The sequence below is a fragment of the Saccopteryx bilineata genome, chromosome 2 (assembly GCF_036850765.1).
Source record: "Saccopteryx bilineata isolate mSacBil1 chromosome 2, mSacBil1_pri_phased_curated, whole genome shotgun sequence".
Lineage (NCBI taxonomy): Eukaryota > Metazoa > Chordata > Mammalia > Chiroptera > Emballonuridae > Saccopteryx > Saccopteryx bilineata.
Genome location: NC_089491.1, coordinates 4,464,175 through 4,485,397, shown reverse-complemented (window position 1 = coordinate 4,485,397; position 21,223 = coordinate 4,464,175). Strand labels below are relative to the sequence as shown.

The following is a 21,223-nucleotide window of genomic DNA, read 5'->3' as shown; positions in this document are numbered from 1 at the left end:
GGCTAATGAGTGGCAGAGGAGGGATTTGAACCTGTGCTCCCCCAAGGTCTTATTCCCCTTACACCTTTTTCTTCCAAAGTCAGACCTCTTTCTATTGGCACCTGCCGCTTCCTTGACAACCTGGGGAAGGTAGAGTCTGGGTAAGGAAGGGCGGGTGGGAAGGAAGAGGAGGGAGGGGCAGTCAGGAACGGCTAACGTCCTGTGACACTGGATCTCAGGAGCCCCGGGCCTTGGCAAGACATTAATAACCTTGGCCTACCAGGGCGGCTCTGCCAGGGCCTGGGGGAGCAGTGGGGCTGGATCCGCCCCACCCCCACCTCCTGAGGCGGCACACACCAGCAGCGCTCACCTTGCCTCTCTCCCCGGACTGGGCTGAAAGCTTTCTAGAGCCGATGTTGGTCTGCCTCTCCAGCCCCAACACAGAGCTTGGCATACAGTAGGCACTCAATAAATAACTGTTGAGGGGACCAATGAATGGATGGGCGGGTACATAAACCAAGCCTCACATTTCCAAAAAACTTTGCTACTTTATCATCTGGGTAATTGCACATAGCACATGCTCAGGAAATGCAGGTTGCTTAGTTCGTGATTGACATTGTCCTCAGTTAGAAGCATTTCCCAAGCACCTATGGGTATTTGGTACAAGTCTGGGCTCTCTAATGGGATGGGCATAGACTCATCCCCTCTCCCAGACAGACATGATGAATCCATCGTCGAACAGCCCTGACTAATCACCTGCAGCGCTGTGTCCTGGTGAACTGAGATCCTGCTCAGCACAGAACCTCTGGGCAGCCGCCGTGGCCCATCGGAACCGGCCCCTTCTCTCCGCCCCCTGCGCTTGGCCATCTCGGAGTCTGTTTGAGAGAGAGCAGCCAGAGCAGCCTGAGGGAGCTCCCTCCTCTATAAGCAGAAGCCACTCTTTTGTCCAGTTACCCAATGCGGAGCGGTGGGTGGGCCCGGCTGGGGAGAGGTTTACGGTGACAGGAAATCACAGGTCCTGAGAAGCCACCGCAACCCTGCAGGTGAGTGCTGCACCCTGAGGCACCTGGAGGACCAGAAGCTGTCTGCCTGCCCTCATCTGGGGAGACCCCAAGAGGGCCAACCCAATGAGCTGGGCCCTGATGGATGCCTGGTAGTGGGGTCTTCCTGAAGCCACCCACAGGGGACGCTGTGGGACAGCAGACCACCCACGACCCCACCACTGGGCTCTGCGTGGGTGTGTGAGTGTGGTGGAACAGCAGTTATTAGCATAGCTAACAACCCGTGGGCCGCAGGTGCCGACCAATCCGAGCAGGCGCTCAGTGAATGTGGGAGCAGGGCCTGGTGGGCCCGGCTTCTGTGCCAGGAGCTGGCCCCGGTGGCTGCTGGGTGTGGGGAGGTCTGGAGGGCTGCACCAAGGAAGGGTCCTGGGTGGCTCGGGACACTGCACTTACCAACTGGCCAACGCGTGAAGCGTGGACGCGTCTCAGCCAACAGGGCCTGTGGTCCCTGTGCAGACCAGCTGACCGGGAGCAGCCCTCTCGCGCTAAGAGGTTCTTTCTGGAAATGGTCCCGTCACATTTGGCCCAGGAGTCCCAGCCGCATCCTCGGGCGCCCCAGACCCTGCAGGCACCTCCTAATGGCTGGGCACATGCTGGGCCCTTTAGCTGTAAGAGGGGAGCCCCCCGCTGAGTGCTGGGAGGGCATTTCCGGAGCCCTTTCAGGCCCGTTTACGGGGCCGCTGTGTTCCCCCGGAGCAGGGTCTCACCTGTGCGGGAGCACAGTGTGTTAATGTCAGGCTTCTAACAAGCCTGCTCTCAACGTGGGTCTCTCCTCTCCTTAGGGAGTTGTCATTCTGTTGATCATTCAGAGAAGCATTTGTACCGGACGAGCCTGGACATCGGCACTGCAGGGGCCCTTGGGCAGCACCGGCCCAGGCCGCTCACACACCAGGTGAGACCCTGCCACCCAGAGAGAGGGACTGGCCTGAGCCGGCGTGCTGGGGCTCAGGGGCCCTGGCTCTGGGTCGGTCAGGGCCGGGTTGGCCTCCTGGAGTAGGACTTGGAGCAAACTGTTTCACCTTTCTGAGCCTCTGTGTCCCTATCTGCAAGGGGGAACCAAATAAGGGCACCTCCCCCTGGGCTTGGCACACGGTCTGTTACCAGCTGATCAAGATTTCTTTAAAGGAAACCTGGCAGCCTCCTGGACTCTGTGGTCGAGAATCACGGTTGTATTGTAAAGGCCAGCAGAGCGCACAGGTGATCATAGGGAGGGGTTGTTGGAAGAGAGAGGGGTCGTGTTTTGGGCTTCACATAGGTGACTCAAGCTGGACCCAGAGGATGAGTTAGTCTGGATAGGAGGACGGGGCTACGTCCCCTAATTTGACCCGATGTTATAGTTCCTTTGGCTTCTGGTGTCACCAGAGTTTGGCAGTCTCATGAGTTCAAAGCCAAAAAGTGGCAATTGCCCTGACAGGTAGGCTGAGCATCTCCCGTGGCTCATTAGAGCCTCAGGGAGTTGGAAGAACCATCCTGAAAGTGGGGACAGCATGGGACATCCTAGCAGTTGTGGTGGCAGCCAGCAAAGTCAATCGAGCGAGGGGACAGTGGTGGCTGGAGGCTGTCCCCATCCATTCGGCCACGGATCGTTAAGTGAGAAATCAAACAGGTGTCCAAGATCAAGAGTCAGACTTGATGACTGATGCTAGCTGTTGTGTCCCAGGTATTCTGAGCAGAGAGTGACCAGGAGTAAGGGAGAGAGAGGGACGCAGCCTTACACCCGGTCTGCCCAAAAGCACAGATGTGGGGTCAGGGGCAGCGTCCCTCCGTGCCTTTCAGCAGGACCAGGGCCCAGGCGGCACAGCTCTTAGAATCGAGCGTTTTGATGGTGAGGAGTTTCCATGACACACTTTGAAGGCAGGGGGACCCAGTAAAATTGTCACCATTTGCATCCCCAGAGCCCTGCAGAGTGCTGGCACACAGTAGGTGCACAGTGGGTGACCTAGAGTCCCCTGTAAGGAGTTGTCCCCTGAGATCCGAGCTGGCGGGGCCCCTGCTGACAGAGGGAGACCAGTGCTCCTTCACACCCTCACCTCCCAGACCTGGGGGACCCTGGAGACCCAGATTCCACAGGTTTAAGCAGCAGCTGCTTCTGCCCATAGGGCCTTCGGACCAGAGCCCTGCGGTCTGCCACAGCCGCTGCGGGCACCAACAGGGCTGTAACCCCAGCTCTGCATGGCTCCCTAGAAACCGGGGAGGGGGCTTCCTCCCTGCAGCAGCCCTGCCCCTCACGAAGGAGCTTTGCTGGGAGGAGCCAGGCTCTTCCAGGGCTGAGCTCTCTCTCTCTGCCATGCGGCCAGGCGCCCAGGAACAGAACAGTTCCATTGGCGGGAACCTAACCAGTGTGGGGCGGGGCAGGGCCATGGGCAGAGACTCAGCGGGCGGAGGCCGATCCACACGCCCAGCAGGGCCCATTCTGACCACACGCCCAGCCACTCGCTTGCTGTGTGCCCTGGAGAAGGCACCGGACTGCTCTGGGCCCCCAGGTCTCCTGCTCACAGGGTGAGACTGCCGTGCCAGTTCCCTCCCCAGACTGTCGGGCAGGAAACAATCTTGAGATAATCTGCTTCATTCAGAGACCACACATCAGTGAGACCAGCAAATACCGACCTGCCCTAACCTTAACCCAATAGCCCGGGGCAGGCTCAACCTCAGAGTTCTCATCCGGACAGTGTGGGGGTGGGGGTGGGGGAACAGCACCTTCCACGGGTGGTGGTAGAGTGGGAACAGGAGGCATCCAGGGATGGCCGTGCACCGTGCCTGCTGTGGAATGCCAGAGCCACCTTGTGTTAGGCACTACCTAGACACCAGACAGCTCATGACAGCCTCAGGCCGGGTGTAGGCACTGGGGACTGTCATTACCCCTGTCTCTCCAGAGGAGGCGCCGGGTGCTTGGCGAGGAGAGTCCTTTGCCCAAGGTCACTCCCACGACTAAGAAATGGTGGGCAGGAGCGCACGTGCATCCATCTGGGGCTGCTTGACTCTGCAGCCCCGAATCCCAACCATGACTAGAGTCCAGAGCTCACTGGAGATCGGGAAGGAACCCTCAAAACTGACCGTCATCCCAGTTTACAGCTGAGAAAACTGAGGCTCAAAAAGGGAAGAGATCGGGCTAGTCACAGCGGTGCTGCGGGAGCCAGGCCGGCGACTCCCAGGGTGGCTGCTCACGGTGACTGAGCAGTGACTGTGTGCTCCCTGTGCACCAGTGCGTGTCACTTCCACAGTCACCCGAGAAAGAGAGCGGCTTTTTCATAATCTTGGTCTTCACGTGGGTGAACTGGGGCAGAAAGGGCAATTGCTTACTCTGGGTCAGCCAGCTAATTAACAGGAGGGGTAGGAGTCACAAGCAAAGGTCAAGCTCCAGCGCCCTGGTCTAGCCGCTTGTGGTACTGCCTGCCTGTCGGCCCAGGCTGTCCTGACCCAGCAGCCCGGGGCCCGGGCCAATTTACCCGCCAAGGGAATGGAGCCTGCAGGCTTCCCAGGGCATGGCCAGCACCGGGCAAGGCTGGGCGCCCAGGAGCCCCTGGCTGGAAAGGCACTGCCTGGGCTGCACTGCCTGGAGAGAGGGGCACGGAGCTGGGGCTGGCTTGCCCGGCCTACCTGTACACCATTAGCCTCCCGCCTCTGGAGGAGAAGTTGATCCAGCTAAACACAGGCGAGCAAAGAACGAACATCTTGCTTCCTGTGTGCCTCTCATTGTAGGCAGTGCACATCTTGGGAGATGTGTGGATGAGAGGCACCCTATAAAATGCAATCAATTATGCATCACCATTACGGAATTAATCACAGTATGATTAATAAAGTAATAATAATTAATGGGAGGCTGGTCTGGAGATTGAGGGGAGAACTGACAGAGAGGTGTCGGGGTGCTTCCTGCAGCCTCTGCCGCTGCCTGGTGGTGTCACCTTGGGGCAGGCCCTGGGCTTGATGGAGTCTTGGTCTCTTTCTCCCGGGTCCCTGCCTTGGCTGGAAACCTCTAGCGGGTCCTGGGCTAGTTCCCCGGACCTTACCATCTACTTCCAGTGCATCTCAACTGCTCAAGGTCAAGGGGACAAAGCGAGAGCTTGGTCTGGCCCGACACCGGTGGAGGGAGCTGGGCGGAGGGCGAGAACACGTCAGGGCGGCTTGTGCGCTCACACTTGCCTTTAATCAGTGGCGCGAGCTCATTTAATCCGTCTGTCCTCTTGGCTGTCTGCATCAGGATTTGCCTCCCCTTGAAAACCTCCAGAGGGCCTGGACCCCCTCTGTCCCCTCTCATCACAAAGCTAGCGGACTGTTTTTGTGTATGACTTCATAATTTCCTGTTACTGCCCCACCTATGCGTATTTCTTCATTGTTAAGGAGTTAAGCGACACAGAAAGAATATGTATAATGAAGCATGCCATTGCCCCATCTCTCTGTTCGTACTTAGGTATCTTTATTTTATATATATATATGATATATATATGTGTGTGTATGTATGTATATATGTATTATATATATACTTTTATATATATATATCTCCTTTTTAAAAAAACAGATGGAATAGAATGAAATGCATTGTTCTGCAAATGCTTTTTGATAGTAGACTCCACATCCACAGTTCAAATTAGAACTGTGCAGTGGAGCCAAAACCCGACCAATGAAGAGGGCAATCAGGCTGCTGGTGAGAGGCAGCCAGAGATTATTTTTTTTGGGGGGGGGGATTTATTAACACTTTCCTGCCCCTGGTGCTTGGCTTCTATTCATGGCTGGGAAAAGGTCATTTGTCATAAGGTATAGTAATGAAGTTTAAAAATGGATGTCCCGCCTGACCTGTGGTAGCGCAGTGGATAGATCATCAACCTGGAATGCTGAGGCCACTGGTTCAAAACCCTGGGCTTGCCTGGTCAAGGCACATATGGGAGTTGATGCATCCTATCCCCCCCCCACCGCTTCTGTAAAATAAATAAATAAATGAAAGGAAATGGATATCCCCTTGGCCACCTGGTCCCTACATGGTTGGAATTGTATCTGTTTAGCCCTTTATTGCTCGCTTGAAAGGGATGTCTCCGGAGGCTACTCTGGCCAGCTGTCAGCTGGGACCACCATCCTGGGCCAATCCCTTCATTATACAGAGGGAGAAACTGAGGCCAAGAGCAGGCAAGTGATGAGCCCAGGCCACATGGTTTAGTTAGGGACAGACTAAAAAAAAACCCCATTATCCTGACTCTCAGGTGAGTGCCCTTCCCACTGCCCCATAATTCCCAGGGTCTGGAAATGGGAAGACAGAAGACAAGTTCCGGAATGGGTCCCTGAAAAAACCAACTGTATTGGCCTCAGCTTGTTGGAGAGGCAGGAAGTACCTGGGAGGGTGGGGCTGGAGAGCTGTTTTATTTATTTATTTCGTTATTTACTTATTTATTGTATTTTTCCGAAGTTAGAAGCAGAGAGGTAGAGAGACAGGCTCCTGTATGCGCCCGACCAGGATCCACCTGGCATGCCCACCAGGGGGCGATGCTCTGCCCATCTGGGGTCTTGTTGGTTGCAACCGAAGCCATTCTAATGCCTGAGGTGGAAGCCATGGAGCTGTCCTCAGCACCCAGGCCAACTTTGCTCCAATAGAGCCTGGCTATGGGAGAAGAAGAGAGAGATAGAGAGAAAGGAGAGGGGAAGGGTGGAGAAGCAGATGGGCGCTTCTCCTGTGTGCTCTGGCCAGGAATCGAACCCAGGACTTCCACACACCAGGCTGATGCCCTACCACTGAGCCGATTGGCCAGGGCCAAGAGGTATTTTAAACATTGTTTCTAGTGGCATACACCTTTGCATGTGGGTCACAGCAACAACAGAACAACATACCTGGGGTCCCTGCACTGTGTTTAAATGAAGCACGGTAAGCAGCACCCCCCTGCAAGCCTGGTGCCTGTCCTGACAGCATCCAGCCTCGGGGATGATGTTGGAGCAGGGCGTTTCCCAGGAACTGAAGACCACGCCTGGGAGCGAGGGTGGGCTGTGGGCTTACCCTGCGTCATCACTGCTTTGCTTAAAAATCAAATTGAGACCTGCTCTCCTTGGAGGAGGGGCTTCCTCCTGCTGGAAGGAGGACGCTTTGAGGCCTGGGAGCAGGCGCCCAGGGGCTGGTGAGCATCTGCTCCCAGGACAGCTTGGCGGTGTGGGCCCCTCTCTGGTGGGTGGGACCGGAGCCCCCTTGATGGCCTTGTCTTGACCCCTCCTGAGGAAAGAAAGACTCCCTATTCACATCTCATAGAGGGGGAAACCGAGGCCCCCAGGCACTCTGTGCCGGCCCCTGTTAACCAGCAGGTCAGACAGTGGCAGAGTGCCACCTGAGGGCCTGAGCACCCTGCCTCCCAGGCCAGAGACTTCCTTAGCAGCGTGACCTTGGGCAAATACCTTAGCATCTCTAAGCTGGATCTCTACCTTGGGACTTGGCTAACAGGAGTTAACTCACTCTTGGGGAGAATCAGTGGACAATACACAACCCGGTTTGCATGGAGCCTGGCATAAAACGGATAGTCAATAAATGTCAAATAATTATCATTATTATTATTTATTAAAGCACATGACAGTCTTGAATTCTGCATCCTCTGCCTGCTTTGTGACAACCGTCTGACTGTTACTCAGCACTACAGCCCTCTCCAAGCCCAGGGGAGCCAAGAGCAGGAAGGGTTAAGGCGGAGGGAGGAGAGATGGCAGAGGGGTGGAGCACTGAGGTGCCACATCTTGCTCCTATTCCTGACACCCCCTGTGACCTTGGACCAGTCCCCTCTCTTTCTCTTTCTGTCCCCAGGCTCTTTGTTCTTAATGCATCCAAATGATGGTGCAGTGCTACAGTGAGGACCCACCTGGAGGAGGCCAGGAGCACCTAAGAGCCACATGTCCCCCGGGAAGACCAGAAGCTCTCCCCGCCACCCTGGGAGGCAGCCTGGCAGGAAACCTCCAGGGGGCTGGAGAGCCCAGGGCTGCCAGTGTTGCCACCTGGGTGGCCTCTGCCCTGGCCCTTCCAGGCCAAGCAGGGAGTCCTCCCATTCCCTCCTCCCGAGCTAACCAGGGCGTGAGCTGCCCCTGCCCCCTCCTCTGCACTCCCTCTGGAAACGGCTTGGTTTCTCAAAAGCAGGGCCCATCAGGGTGGAGGCGGCATGTGTCAGCTGGTGTTCAGGCTCTGGTTGTGCGCTCCAATCGCTCCCCCTCCCCATCTCCCCAAATCCACCCACCCACCCTTTTACCCACTGCTCGGGGCCTTCTGGGCGGCAGCATTTCGTGGAAGATGTCAGAGCAGCAACCCTGAGCCCTTGGCTGTTGGGGTGGGCAGACTGACTCACTTGGTCCCCTCCCTGATGCCGATGGGGCAGCCCCCACGCCCATGGGCGCTGGCACCCCGTCAGGACCCTGGGTTTCGGAAAAGGAAGCTGCAGGCCTGGGGAGCCTGACCCGACCTGGCTGAGGATGCGCTCTGCGCACAGGGACCCGCTGGCCCCCGGGCCGGGAGGAGATGTCTAGCGACCCCCCCAGAGCTGTCTTGTCCCCGCGGCCGCCTGCTGGGGCCACCCTGGCCGCGGGCCCACTGGGACGCCCCTGCTCGCGGCGCCCCTCCCGGGGCCGTGGCGCGTCCCCCGAGTCTCGCAGTATTTCCTTCCTGCACCTTTAAGAAGACCGTTGCTCCGTGGTGGGATGGTGTGTTAAAGCCACACAGAGGAAGTTACGCAGCCCGGATCAGACCGAGAGATAAAAGCCCCGATGGTGATCGTGAGTGATGGCAGGAGGATTTAGCCTCGGCATTAACTTGGAGCGGAGTGCGGGGGGGCCGTGAAGCGCCCCGCCATCTGGCCCGCATCGCGCGCGGGGGGATGCCCCGGCGCCCCGACGAGCCGCCGCGAAGCCCACCCGGGCTGGGGGCAGCCCGGCGCCCGAGCGCGGGTCTTCTCCGAGCCGCCCAGGGGGGCCAAAAAGTTTGCACTTGTTAGCGGCGACCTCCCGCTTGGGCAGGGCGGGCGATGCTGGCGGCGCGGGCGGCCCCCTCCCCCGGCCCGCGTCTCCGGGACGGCTGCGGGCGGCCCCCCCGGCGGCCGGAGGGCTCCCTGGCCCCACTCTGACGGCCACGGCGGCGGCGGAGGCCACAGCGGCGGCGGGAGCGGCACGGGGAAGGAGCACCCGCTCGCGGTCCTGAGCCCTCGCCCCCACCCGGCGCCAGCAGAGCGGGGAGGCGGAGCGCCAGAGGGTGGCGGCCCCCGGCCTCCCGGGTCTCCGCTCCGGGAAGCCGCTCCGAGCCGGGGTAAGGCGGCGGGGAGAGCCCGGGAGGTGCGCGGGGGGAGAGGCGCTGCAGCTTTGCCAGCCTGGTTTCGTTTCTGAAGGGGTTCGGTGACCGTGCAGGCTTTCCCGGGCCCGGGAGCACTTACAGAAGCCCAGCAAAGGCTCGGCTGCAAAAGTTGTTTGGTAGCGGCTGTTACTAGCGGAGGGCTGGAGCCGCCGGAGAGGGGTGTGTGAGTGTGCATTTGTAGCAGCATCTTAAAGGAGTAGCTTGTCTTCCTGGCTGGCTTTTCTCCACCAGGGTCTTTTTCCATCCAGTGTGTGCGCGCGCGTCTGTGTGTGTGTGTGTGTGTGTGTGCACGCGCGGTGGGAATGGATGTTGCGAGAATGCCTAGATGTGTTTGTGAAAAGAAAATTAACCCTTCTCTTGAGCCACTCCCTTACCCCGATTTAAGTGCCACCGCCTAGAGCCCCCACCCCACCCTCCCCCCGTCGGACGGAGAGCTGGGTATATGTGTGAGTTGCACAGAGAAACTCCTGGCCAGCCAGGACTGGAAACTTCTTTCCGTGCCGGGAGGGGAGGGTTCATGGGGGAGGGGGTTGCGCAAAGACCGGCTTGGGGACGGTGTGGAGTGAACCTCGGGCTGGACGGCACACAGTTGGGGGGAACAGAAGCGGCAGGAAGGCAGGAAGAGGACGTGGGCTCGCAGGGTCGCCCGCTCCGGAGTAAGTTGCTTACCTCGGCGGGGGGTCGCTGCTGGCAGTGGAGCTGGGGAAAAGGATGCAACTAATCCGTGCGTTTTGCTCGGTGTCTTCTAATTAAGGGAGACTATACCCAATGAGGGGTGCCCTTGGTGCCTGCCCGGGCCTTTATTGAAGGCGTGATTATGAATTGCTCCCGTGGCTTGCACTCAACTTCGGAAGACAAAAAAGCAGCTGCAGGATTGCCCGACACGTCCGTGTGCGGTGCACGCCCCTTGCAGCCCACCCGAAGCGCAGAGCCACCCGGACCCCTCCGCGTGCGCGTCGGCAAGCTGACCAGCCCGGGTCCGGCCCCAGCTGCCCCGCCGAGGCCTCTTCCTCGCGCCCCACCCCCGGCGCTCAACTTCTTGGGGTTGCGCGGCCGCAGAGAGGCCGTGGGGTCCTCGGGAGCTGAGTAGGCTCCTGGTCTGGGACTGGGGCAACGGGGCCTCCCCAACCAGGACGCGCGCCAGCAGGGAGCCAGCCACGCTGCCCCGGCCTGGGGCTGGGGGTAGGAAGGTGACCCCGGAGGGCTCCCCTTTTCTTCCCCGCACCCCACCCCCCAAGGCCGTTTCACCCTCCTCGACTGCCACCGCTGCGGAGGGAAAGGGAAGCTTGGGGTGGGCTGGGTCCCCGGTAAGACTCCCAGCGCCACCCTCCAGTGACCCCAGGGGCTCCGCGCCCACGGCGGCAAGTTTCCCACGGGGCGAAGGCGCGGCCGGCAAGTCCGGGAGGAGCCAGCTCGGAGAGGCGCTAATTCAATAAGACAGAGAAATCGGAGTTCAGAAATCCTGGTAAAATCTAATTTTCTGGTTTTAATACCCTGGCTATCAGCCCCCCCTCGGCTCCTGAGGACTCTTAAAAGAAAATAAAGCGTATCGATTCCATTTGTTTTGGGGAGCTGCAGTTTCTTAATAATATCAGGTGAAGATTTATTTTCCAAGGAGAAAACAGTCCACCGGGATACAACCTCTCACTCTGAAATTTCCCTGCTCGCTTCTCTCTCCCGTCTTCCGCCTCCTGATTCCGGGGACTGTTGGCAGCTCTCCGCCCCTCCCTTTTTCTTCTTCTTCTTTTTTTTTCTTTTTTGGCAAAAACCGACTGTAATATTCGCGTGCTGAGTTCACAATTCCCTTACGATGGCAGCAACGCCTAACTGATTGACTAGTTATAAACACATTCATTACCCCGCCCCCCGCGCCCGGCCGATTTTGTTGTTGTCCGCCACCCCACACTCCATTTTCCACGGAAGGCATGGCGTTTAAACCAACAGAAACGCGGCGGAATGAATAGATTCGCAAGCGGCCCCGCGCGCCGTGCGCCCGGGTCTCCCCCGCGCCCTCCGGTACCGCGCCGGCCAAGCCCGGAGCAGCCGAGCAGCCGCTGGGCCTGCGACGGAGGAAGCCCGCAGCCCGGCCCCCCTACCTGTTAGTGAACAGTTGGGACTCCGCGGCAGGAAGAATTAATTAGGGACCTGCTGTTTTCTGGGCGGCACAAGGCCCGCTTGGGTAGAGGCATCCAACCCTTTGCCGGCCGCGCTATTTTATTTTTACTACATTTTTCTCGGGTTGTAAAAATAGTCACCAGGCGGGCTCTTTTCTGAGAGTTTTCTAGCCAGGAGCGCATTCAATAGGCTGGGCAGACTCTATAACAGGTTTTCTCTTTAGGAACAGCCAGAGGTGAGACAGGAAAATATGGTCCCCTTGCCGGTCATCCATCTCCATCAAGAGTGCTTCAGCCAGAGAGAGGGGCAGGGCCCACCCTAATTCAGATTGACCATCTGGGCCTGGCGCTGGGGGCACTGGCTTCACCTGGGGAGTTGCTGAGCCACCCGCACCCCCCCCTCCTTGGGACAATGTCCACCCCTCCCGTGGTGTGTCTGCAGGAGTGTGTTTGTGTCTGAGTGCAGAATGGAGTTTCATGGAAACATAGCTAATTCTTCAGGGACCCTCGATGTACAGTGGCTGGAGGGATGTCAGGTGGGAATCAGGCTGAAGTTAGCACCCAGACTGCAGCAGTTGGGAAATTTAGATGCAATAATCATAGGCATGATAACCAGAATAATTAATAACGCAGGCGCTTCTGCTGTGACTCATTGCAGTAACCTTTGCCCTATTGGCTACTGTTTTTGGCTGTGATCCCACACTGGCTGGACTCAAATTCTCCTGGTGACGATGTATCAAGTGTCTGGGAATACTCCACCTTGCTGGAGTCCTGTTTTTCGCAATATAAGTCATGTTAGTTATATCTATTTGGGCTTCTAAGTAATTACCACTAGTTTTAAAATAGTAAAGCGATAAGTTAATAATGATCCATTTATAAACATTCCCTCCGGGGCTGATGGCAAAATTTTGGCCTTGATTAGAAAAGCTAAGTGACATACCATTGTCACCTCTGTCGAAATCTTCCACATCCCTTGTCAGAGTTAAAAATTAAACTCACCACTTCAGAGTTTGGGGAGATGTTCATGAGTGCATGGCTCCCAGTTGTCTGCCGGCTCGTGGACCACTCTGCTGACCTGTACGGACTTGTGTATGGACAGTCCCATTGCGCCTGTAGTTAGAATCTCACCTCTGCTTTGACATTTTGACTTGGTATTTCAAAGCAACCATTCAATCTTGGCTACTTGGGAATGTTTTAGGGAGCTGCCCACTCTAAGCCAGCAGGGCACCTCTGCTGGCCTAACGCCCCCATTAAGCAAGAAGAAAATGCATCGCCTTTTAAATAAGGTGCCTGGTCTCCAAATGCGCAACTCCAATATTAATAAAAAAACAATGCAGTTTTCTCGGGAGACCTTGCTAATGCAGCCTCATTTTATTTTGTCTTTTTTTTTTTGCACATTTTGCCAGAGAGCGTTTGTTCTTATACATCTTTATCCCCCCCCCCCTTCTTCTCTTTTTAATTTGTTGCAGGTGTTGTTTGCTAATGAGCTCTCCTCCCTTCTTACAATGAAAGACAAGCCGGATGCTGGGTACCTGCATGGACTGAGCTGAAGCCTCAGAAACTTCATAACAAGTTGCTGATGGCTACCAGCCAAGGTCAGCTGGCCCCCATTAGTGCCTGTCCCCACCAAAACAGAGCCAAATCAGCTTTTCCCCGGTGAATAATACCTCAGTAGCTTTATTTTTCTGTTCCAGTCCAGCCACACCGTTGTTGTCACTTTAAGCCCATACGAAAAGAAATCTCTTTTATTGCTCTGAGATGCCAAGTCCGGGCCCAAGGAGGGAACACGCTTCCAGCTAACACGTCCAACCCCTGATTTTATTTTATCTTTACAACGCAGGCCAGAGGGTTGCTTTACAGGAGTGTTGAGCACATCACCCATGAAGGGCTCTTTAAAGACGTGGATTGATCGGAAGGACACAAATTAAAGGCAATCCGATCCCGCCCCATGCCAGATCCCCGTGGATTTCCTCCAGATCCCATTTCCACCCACTGTCACAATTTGAGAGTCCACCTGACTTGATCACATTCACCTCAGGGAGAGGTGTAATGCCAAGGTTAGGAGGACACGAGTTATGGACAACTTTCTGATCTGCCCATCAGCAGTCTGAGAAACGCTGGCTCGGAGTTTTCCGTACCAGCCTTTTTGGGAAAAAAAGCAAGTTCCTCGCTGTTCCTAGGCTGTGCCCCGAGTCTCTGGGACATCCGGCCTCCCTTGCCTCCTGGTCGATGTGGCATTTCCATGCTGAGGCCCAGAGTCCCGCCTGACCCAGCCGCCGCCTCTCCAGGGCCTCTGCGGGCCGCGCCCCCCCGGACAACACAGCCATGCTGCGCCTGCTGACTCTCCTCCTGCACTGCCTCCCGCTGGCCGCCGGGGACTACGACATCTGCAAGTCCTGGGTGACCTCGGACGAGGGCCCCACCTGGGAGTTCTACGCCTGCCAGCCCAAGGTGATGCGTCTGAAGGACTACGTCAAGGTGAAGGTGGAGCCCTCGGGCATCACCTGCGGAGACCCTCCGGAGCGCTTCTGCTCCCACGTGAGTGAGCCCGCCCCCCGCTGTTCCGTCTGGTCAGGCCAATGGGAGGGGGCGGGGCAGATGCCTGGGATGGGTGAGCAGAGGGCGGGGACCAAGGTGCCAAGTTAACTGTCCTGCATTTGGGATTGGGACCAAGGCTCTGTCCCACCTTGGAAATGTGCCAAAGCAGAGGCCGCTCTGAGGACTCTGGGGTCGGTCATGTGGTGTTACTCTGGGGGGAGGGGGTTCGTGGCCAGCAGACCACTAGATCCTCCTCTCTCGGGAAGACCATAGTGGTCACAGACCCAGCCTCCCAGGTAAGCCCCGCCTCCCTTGTAGGAGGTCAGCATTCTGGGCCAGGGAGCAAGGCACCGTTTGCAAAGTGACGCTCTGACATCCCTCTCTTCATCCCTTCTGCCTGACAACCTCCTATCCCACCTGATCGTATCCGGCAAACAGTTTTGCCAGGCCAGGGTATGCCAGGCACCGAGCTGGCACTTTGCAGGGGGAGGTGCAATGGAAGAGCAGATGATATTCGTGAGGGAGGAAGGAGGGGTCAGACCAGAATGGACAGTGTGGCTGATGCCCTCTCCAGTTTCGTCCCTATGTGCCACAGAGTACTTCAGTACTCAAGTAATAGTAACAACAGCAGCAGTAATCATAGTGGGGTCATTTATGCAAGCCCCTCTCGGGCATGAGCTAGGAGCCTGGTCTGCGTCACTCCACAGACGCCCCCCCCCCCCCCCCGGCTCAGCCGGGTGAATCTGTGTTATCTAAAGAAGGAGTTGTAGGAGATGGCTCTGGACCAGTGGCATCTCTGGGCCTCTGCTCCATCATCTGTAAAATGGGTACATTAATAGCACTCACTCATAGGTCGTTGTAAAGAGTACGTGAGCTAATTTAGACATGTCAATGTAAAATGCTCAGGAGAGGGTCTGGCACAAGGCAAGGAGCCCCTACATGTTAGCTGTTGCCATTCCCATCATACAGATGGAGAAACTGAGTCCTAATGTCGCACACCAGGAGGAAGTGGTGAAACTGTGATTCAGATGTTTGGCCCCAAAGCCACTGAGCTAACCTGCCTGCTAAGAGATGCCATCCCTTCCGGACATTGCTCCGGAGGCCCCGTGCCCGGCAAGAGACCGGGGAGGGCACCCAGGCTGCAGGAGCTTCTGGGAGGGGCTCAGTGTCATCCTTGGGGGGTCCTTGGGGGAGCCTCCCAAGGGGTTATGGCTGGACTGAGCCAGTGTCCCTACCAGGCTCCCAAGGAGGCCTCAGACCCCCGGGGTGCTTCCGTCCTGCCACAGAGCGGTCAGCCCAGGAAGGCAGGCCCCCGGCCGGCTGTGCTGCAGTCTGAGGCTGTCACTGTGGGTAGTGCTGGGCCAGGTGAGGAGGGACGGAGGGAAGTCTGGGAGCTGGGGGCCGGGTAGGCATGGGGACCCCCACAGCCTCACTGGCTTCGCTGGCTCGGGGATGGGCAAGGAGGCTGGCCCCCGAAGGTCAGGGACAAGGCCGGGTGGGGGGAGTCCTGCTCTGAGTCCGAATCGGAGGCTGCTGCCCGCCCAGCTCCTGTGAGGACTTCTGTGCACACTCCCTGCACAGAATCAACTTCTGCCTCTCGTGTTAAGAGTCTTGACCATGTTTCTTCTCTTAAATATGAATCATTGCCTTAATGCGCTGGGGAACAGGGGGGCCTGGCAGCTAAATAATCATTTAGTGGACCAGCTTCTTTCTGGTCAAGGACTGGAGGAGTGGAACTGACCATCAGATGCAAGTCCAAGGCCCTCTCCTGGCCAAAGCTGGCTTGGCTGCCCTTGGCCCTGGCCCTCCGCCCGCACACAGAGAACCCAGTGCAGCCGCCAGGGTGGGGCGGTCACGGCCACGGTCCTGATGCTGACCCGCCTGAGCCCAGGCAGCTGTCTTCCAGCCCTGGGCTTGGGAGGAGGCTTCTGGTCCCTCCTGCTTTTCTCCTGGGAAAGAGAGGTGAGGAGCGAGAAAAGATCTCCACCGTCCCTCTCGGGTTGGGTCCTCCAGCGTCTGGACACCTGTCTGATGGACTTGAATATTTCATGACAGGACGCCGTCAGCTCTGTCTTTGATTATAAATATGCAGCCGATGACACTGCCTCGTTAGGCGGAGGGCAGGTTTTCCTGGGAAGGGGGCTGGCTTCTGTGGGGAGGAGGGGTCGCGTCCGGCTGGACTCATGCGCCTGCACCATCGTTGATTGACGCATCTCCTAAGCCGGTCCCTGTGCGTCCCTTTTCATTGTCTCTAGGCTGCTCTGAGGCGGGTGCTGCTCTAATCCCAGGTTAGGGATTAGAAGGTGTTGCCTAAATCCCGCCAAGGTCACTGGGTCTGGGAGGCAGGCTGGGAACTTACCGGCCAGGTGGCTTGATCTCCCCTCTCCGAGCTCCGGTCTCCTCCTCTGGACAGTGCGGGGGAGGGGTGCTGTCTGGCCGCCTGTGTCCCAGGCACGATGCTCGCACATTGCAGCCGCTCCAGATGCAGTGCCTGTTATTTGCTTCTTCTTGTTGTCATTACATCCTGGGGGGTGTCCCTGCCTTTTCTTGGCCTCCCTTCTGCCTTCAGGAGGCCACGCCCCATGTTTCCATTCTCGGGGCAGCAGGCAGACCACACGTGTCCAGGCAGCTTCAACTCTGGCCACAGTAGGTGTTATTAACTGGCCACCAGGGGATGCCCTAATGATGGCCAGGCGACCCACTGGCCCCTTAACCCAGCCACTGCCCACCCAGTGGGTCCCTGTTCCCAGGCAACCCTCCTGCAGTGAGTGCCGGGCGGTCCCAACATCCAGCCAACAGGAGCATGAGCCCAGAGCACCTCGAGTGTGTGCCGGAGGGGCAGGGGGCGGCTGCCCTTCTCAGGGTTTCGGGGTGCAGACCCTCACCCCCCCGGCTTGTGTCCTTCAGCAAAGCCACCTGAGAACTGCATTGTAAATTCCAACCTGCTGAGGAAGGGGAGAGGGAGGGAAGACCAAGATAAATGAATAAATATAAACCGATTGGCGCTCGATGCACAACGAGAATAATAGGAAGGAGCTGTCAAGCAAGGGTTCTTGGGCAAGGGCAACATTGCATCGAGGGCCGCAGGAGAGGGGAGACGCCCCTCCACCCCTCGGTTCCCAGGGCCTGGCTGGTGAGACTGCAGGGCCAGGGAGGGGAGGAAAGGGGCTCAGAAGGGCTCCTCAGCCTTGGAGGGTAACTGCCCCTTCCACGACCTCCTGGATCGGGCGGGGAGGAGGGTGGAGGGGGGCGTGGCCACGAGGAGCAGCCCCATGGCTCTCTGAAGGAGAGTTCCCTTGTGCCTGTGAGACATGAGCTCACAGTTGAGGTTCAGGAGGGAAACGATGAGGAAGGAGAGAGAGAGAGAGAGAGAGAGAATGAGAAAGAACACCAGCCACAGAGCAGGCAGGATCCTACAGCTACCTACTTGCTGCCCAAAGTGCGTTCTTGGGCCTGGTTAGAAGTGCAGGGAGCCAGGCAGGCCCCGCCCCAGACCCGCCTGGCCAATGCAGGGGACTCGCACGGGGACTCGCACAGGGGACGTCTGAGAACCGGTCTGAGAACCGCTGCTCCCCCTAATTGGCCGGCCAGTGTCACCCATCGTTGCTGTTCCCAGAGGCCAGTGTCACCCATCGTTGCTGTTCCCAGAGGATCTTTGCGGGGTGGGGGGTTGGGGGACTGCTGCTCAAGTGGGAAGACATAGAGCAGGGCTTGCACAGAGGCCCCAGGACTGAGGGGACGGAGCTGGGAGCTGAGAACCCTGCATGCTGGGGTCCTTGGAGAAGGTTCCAGAGAGAGGAGGAGGCATGATATTCCAGCAAGAGCCACAGGCCTGGGACCTGAAGGCCTGAGCCGGCATCCTGGCTTTGCCACTCCGCTCGCGGGCTTGGCGAGCTGGCGCAAGTCTGTAAACGCTCTGCGCCTCGGTTTCCCCATCGGTCACGGGGGATGATGGCGGCTGCCGCGCCCCACCCCCCAACCAACTTCCTGGGAGGAGGAGGCATCTGGCTCAGAATACCACCTGTGCTTGAAGAGAGTAAGCTCCGTGTCAGTGTGGGGCTTTGATATTATTCTTGATCCAGTCTCGATCATCTCACTTCTTCCGCGGTGACATGGAGGAACATTCAACGTCGTGTTTAAGAGATGTGAGCACATGGATGCCTTGGTCCTGGCAGACAAGAACACCGAGGGAAGGCTGTGAAAGTTCATCTTTAAGCACACGTCTTTCTCTAAACCTTCTTTACCTTCTCCGTGCCTCAGTTTACCCAGATGCAGAGCACATGCCCTCCATCCCTCCCCTGGTGGGGGTGGGGGTCTGCCTGGCTGATTAAGGTAGATGGCCCGGCTTAGAGTCCTGAGACCCCTCCCCACCAGGGCACTGAACACCACGTGCAGATGCCCCACCGCCTGCCAGACCTCCATGTTCAAAAAAGTGTTTCCCCCCGGGAGCCCTGAGCTGCCCAGCCGCCTGGCTCAGGCACCCTCCTTCCTCAGCGTTCTGGCCTCAGACCCAGAGAGGAGAGCGTGGGGACACCCCTCCCAGCCTCCGTCCACTCCCGGTGACACTTCTCGGGTGGGCGGACCTGAGGCCAGACCTCACGGCCAGGCACAGTGGTGATGGCAGGGTGGGATTGCACTTGTACGTCCACGTCACCCCCGAGAGGGACACAGAGCCGTGAGGGCCAGAGGCGAGGCCGCCCCCCGTCAGCCCTCCGACACCCTCCTTGCCTGGGCCCAGGCTGTCTGCCTCCCCTGCGGTGCCCGCCTTGGCCGTCTTCATGTCGGAGGCTTGCCCGTTTACCTGGATAACCCCAGTTCATTTTTTGAGGTTCAGGTTGAACCCCACCTCCTCCAGGAGGCTTTTCATGACTCCCTAGCCCAGGTGGGTTAGAACATCCCCATCTGGACACATCCCTGCTATTGTTCTGACTAATGTGGCCTCATGGTTAAGAGCTCAGGCCCTAGGGGTGGAGAGGTAGAGGTTGGCATCCCATGCTGTGTGACCTTTGGCATGATGCTTAACCTCTCTGAGCCTTATTGCCTTATACTGGCGCTATTAATAGAATATGCATACAGGATCGCCATGAGCACAGTGCCTGGCACATCACAGACGCTCAAGTCACACAACTTATATGCACCTGATGTGCTTCCTTCCTGGCTGATGAGCTCCTCAGAGGCAGGGTTGTCTTGTTCATCTTTCCCTCCCTCCCTCCCTCCCTCCCTCTGGGCTCAGTCAGTGCTCAGGCCGCGTGCAGTGAACACATGGGTGGGTGGGTAGCAGGACTGTGTGATCCAGGAAGGCTTCGCAGAGGAGGAGAGATCAGAGCTGAGCCTTGCAGGAAGAACTAGGGTTTTGATCAGGACAGAGGAGGCACCGAAAGCCTCTACTTCTCTCCGTTAGAGTCCCTGCGCCACGGGGTTTGTGATCAGATGACACCAGGAGGTCGGCGCAGCTCTGTCCTCAAGCAGGAAGTGACTTTGGAACCTGAGCTTCACCCAGCCCTTCGTTAAAGCCGCTCTGTCTCTTGAAATGCCCGAGGCAGGGCCCAGTCTAGGACAAGAATAGCTCCACGCATGACATCTTGATGCCCGGCGAAGTCTCCTTCCTGGGGGACAGGGAGGACTCGCAGCAGCACTGCCTGCGAGGTCCGGGGCCACACGAGCGAGGTCCAGGGCCACACGAGCGAGGTCCGGGGCCACACGAGCGAGATCCTCACCCCTTACTTTTCTTAGGAGAGTGGGTTTGGGTCCAGACATCCCTTAGAAGGTAGGGGGCAGTGCAACTGGGGTGCAGGAGGGAAAGGAAAGGACCAGGAGGGGACATCTTCCCCATGACAGTCAGAGGCTTAGAGATTCTAGAACATTCCAGTTAACATAGCCTCACCTTCTCCAGGCTCATCTTCCTCTTCTCTTCGCTTTCTGTGTTCCCCAGCCCTGATTGATCCGGGGTGCATTCTCATCTTCCTCCCCTAGGGCACGTATCATGACGGCCTGCCTCAGACCCCACACGCAGTAGGAGAGGGGCCGGATGATGGACAGTGTGAGCCTCGGTCTTCCCGTCTGCGTCTGGAGACGGGGGTGATCTAGACCCAGCCTCGAGGAAAGCCTGTGCGAGCCTCAGGGGTGCCTGGCACCGAGTGAACGTGCCAGAAAGGGGATTGGTTTTCTTGTTTTCCATCCTAGAATTCAGCTTGAGGGACAAACAGAGGAGTCAAGGCAGACAACAGAGACTGAAGATGGTCCGTTGGCCAAGGTTGTAACATGGAGAACAGTTGCTGGGCTGGGGTGGTTTGGGGGCTGGCACCGGGGTGGACTGGGTGGTCTGTGGCCTTGAGGGCTGGAAGGAATCAGAGGGACGATGGTCAGGGCAGCAGAAATGGCACGAGCACCGGAAGGGCATCCGGTGATGAGGGGAGATCGTGTGGATGACAGAGACAAGCCTGTCCACCTATGCAGTGCCCCCCATGCCTGTGGGGGCGAGGATGTGACTGTGCCACTTAGTGGAGGAATAAACCGAGGCTTCCCGAGGCCCCCTAGATCAGTCACCCTTCCTCTGTGTGGCTCGTAGCCAGCCTCTAGGGTCCAGGCCAAGGGCACGGCAGGAGGGCGGGGAGGAAGGTGCAGTGGGCGGGCAGAGGCCTGAGGGAGCCCCCGGGGCGTGGACGGCTGGGCCACGAGGCTGGAACACAGCTTGGCAGGCCCCAAGGATCAGCTGCAACTGTACCCCCTGCCCTCAGCGCCCAGCCATCGCCTGCCAGGAACAGGCCCACGCTGCAAAGCTCTGTCCCTGTCACACAGCCCTCGGCCCAGGCTCTCCTGCCTCCAGCCTGGCCAGGGCCTAGAAGGCCCAGGAGGATGCCAGGCCTTTTCCTGGAGGGGCCCAGACAGTGGGCCATGGCAGAGCAGGCAGAGACCCGTTCCATTCAGCTTCGGCTCACGGGTCCTGGTTTGCTTTCAGCAGCAGTGGATTTGCTGGAATATATGAAAACATGTTTCTGATTCCCCGAGCGCACGCCAACAGCAGGCGGGGGGCGGTGTGTGGGAGCAGGCGGAGGTGCCGGCTGGGCGCCGGGCGGCTTGAGGCCCCGGCACGGTCTCCTTGCTGCTGGGACCCCAGCCTAAGCCCCCTGGCCTCAGTTTCCCCAACTGCGCAGTGCTGGGCTTTTGGCCAGACTAACCAGTTCCTGGGTGATTTCCAGACACATTCTGGGCCTTGGGGAAATCTCAGCTGGGTTCAGCCT

The 21,223-nt window shown here is 58.0% G+C and overlaps 1 protein-coding gene across 5 annotated transcripts in view; it reads left to right on the top strand.

Annotated features, from left to right (window-relative positions):
* The first annotated feature begins 8,737 nt into the window (after positions 1 to 8,737).
* Positions 8,738 to 21,223, top strand: part of NTNG2 (netrin G2) — a 63,645-nt gene continuing 51,159 nt past the window's right edge. For 3 of the 5 annotated variants that reach the window (XM_066255890.1, XM_066255888.1, XM_066255887.1), the window contains exons 1-2: positions 8,738 to 9,285; positions 12,914 to 13,982. In XM_066255890.1, coding sequence (XP_066111987.1) covers positions 13,770 to 13,982 — 213 coding nt within the window. In that variant the 5' untranslated portion in view covers positions 8,738 to 9,285; positions 12,914 to 13,769. The remainder of the gene's footprint in view (positions 9,286 to 12,913; positions 13,983 to 21,223) is intronic. The other 2 variants (XM_066255886.1, XM_066255885.1) reach the window with 2 other exon arrangements.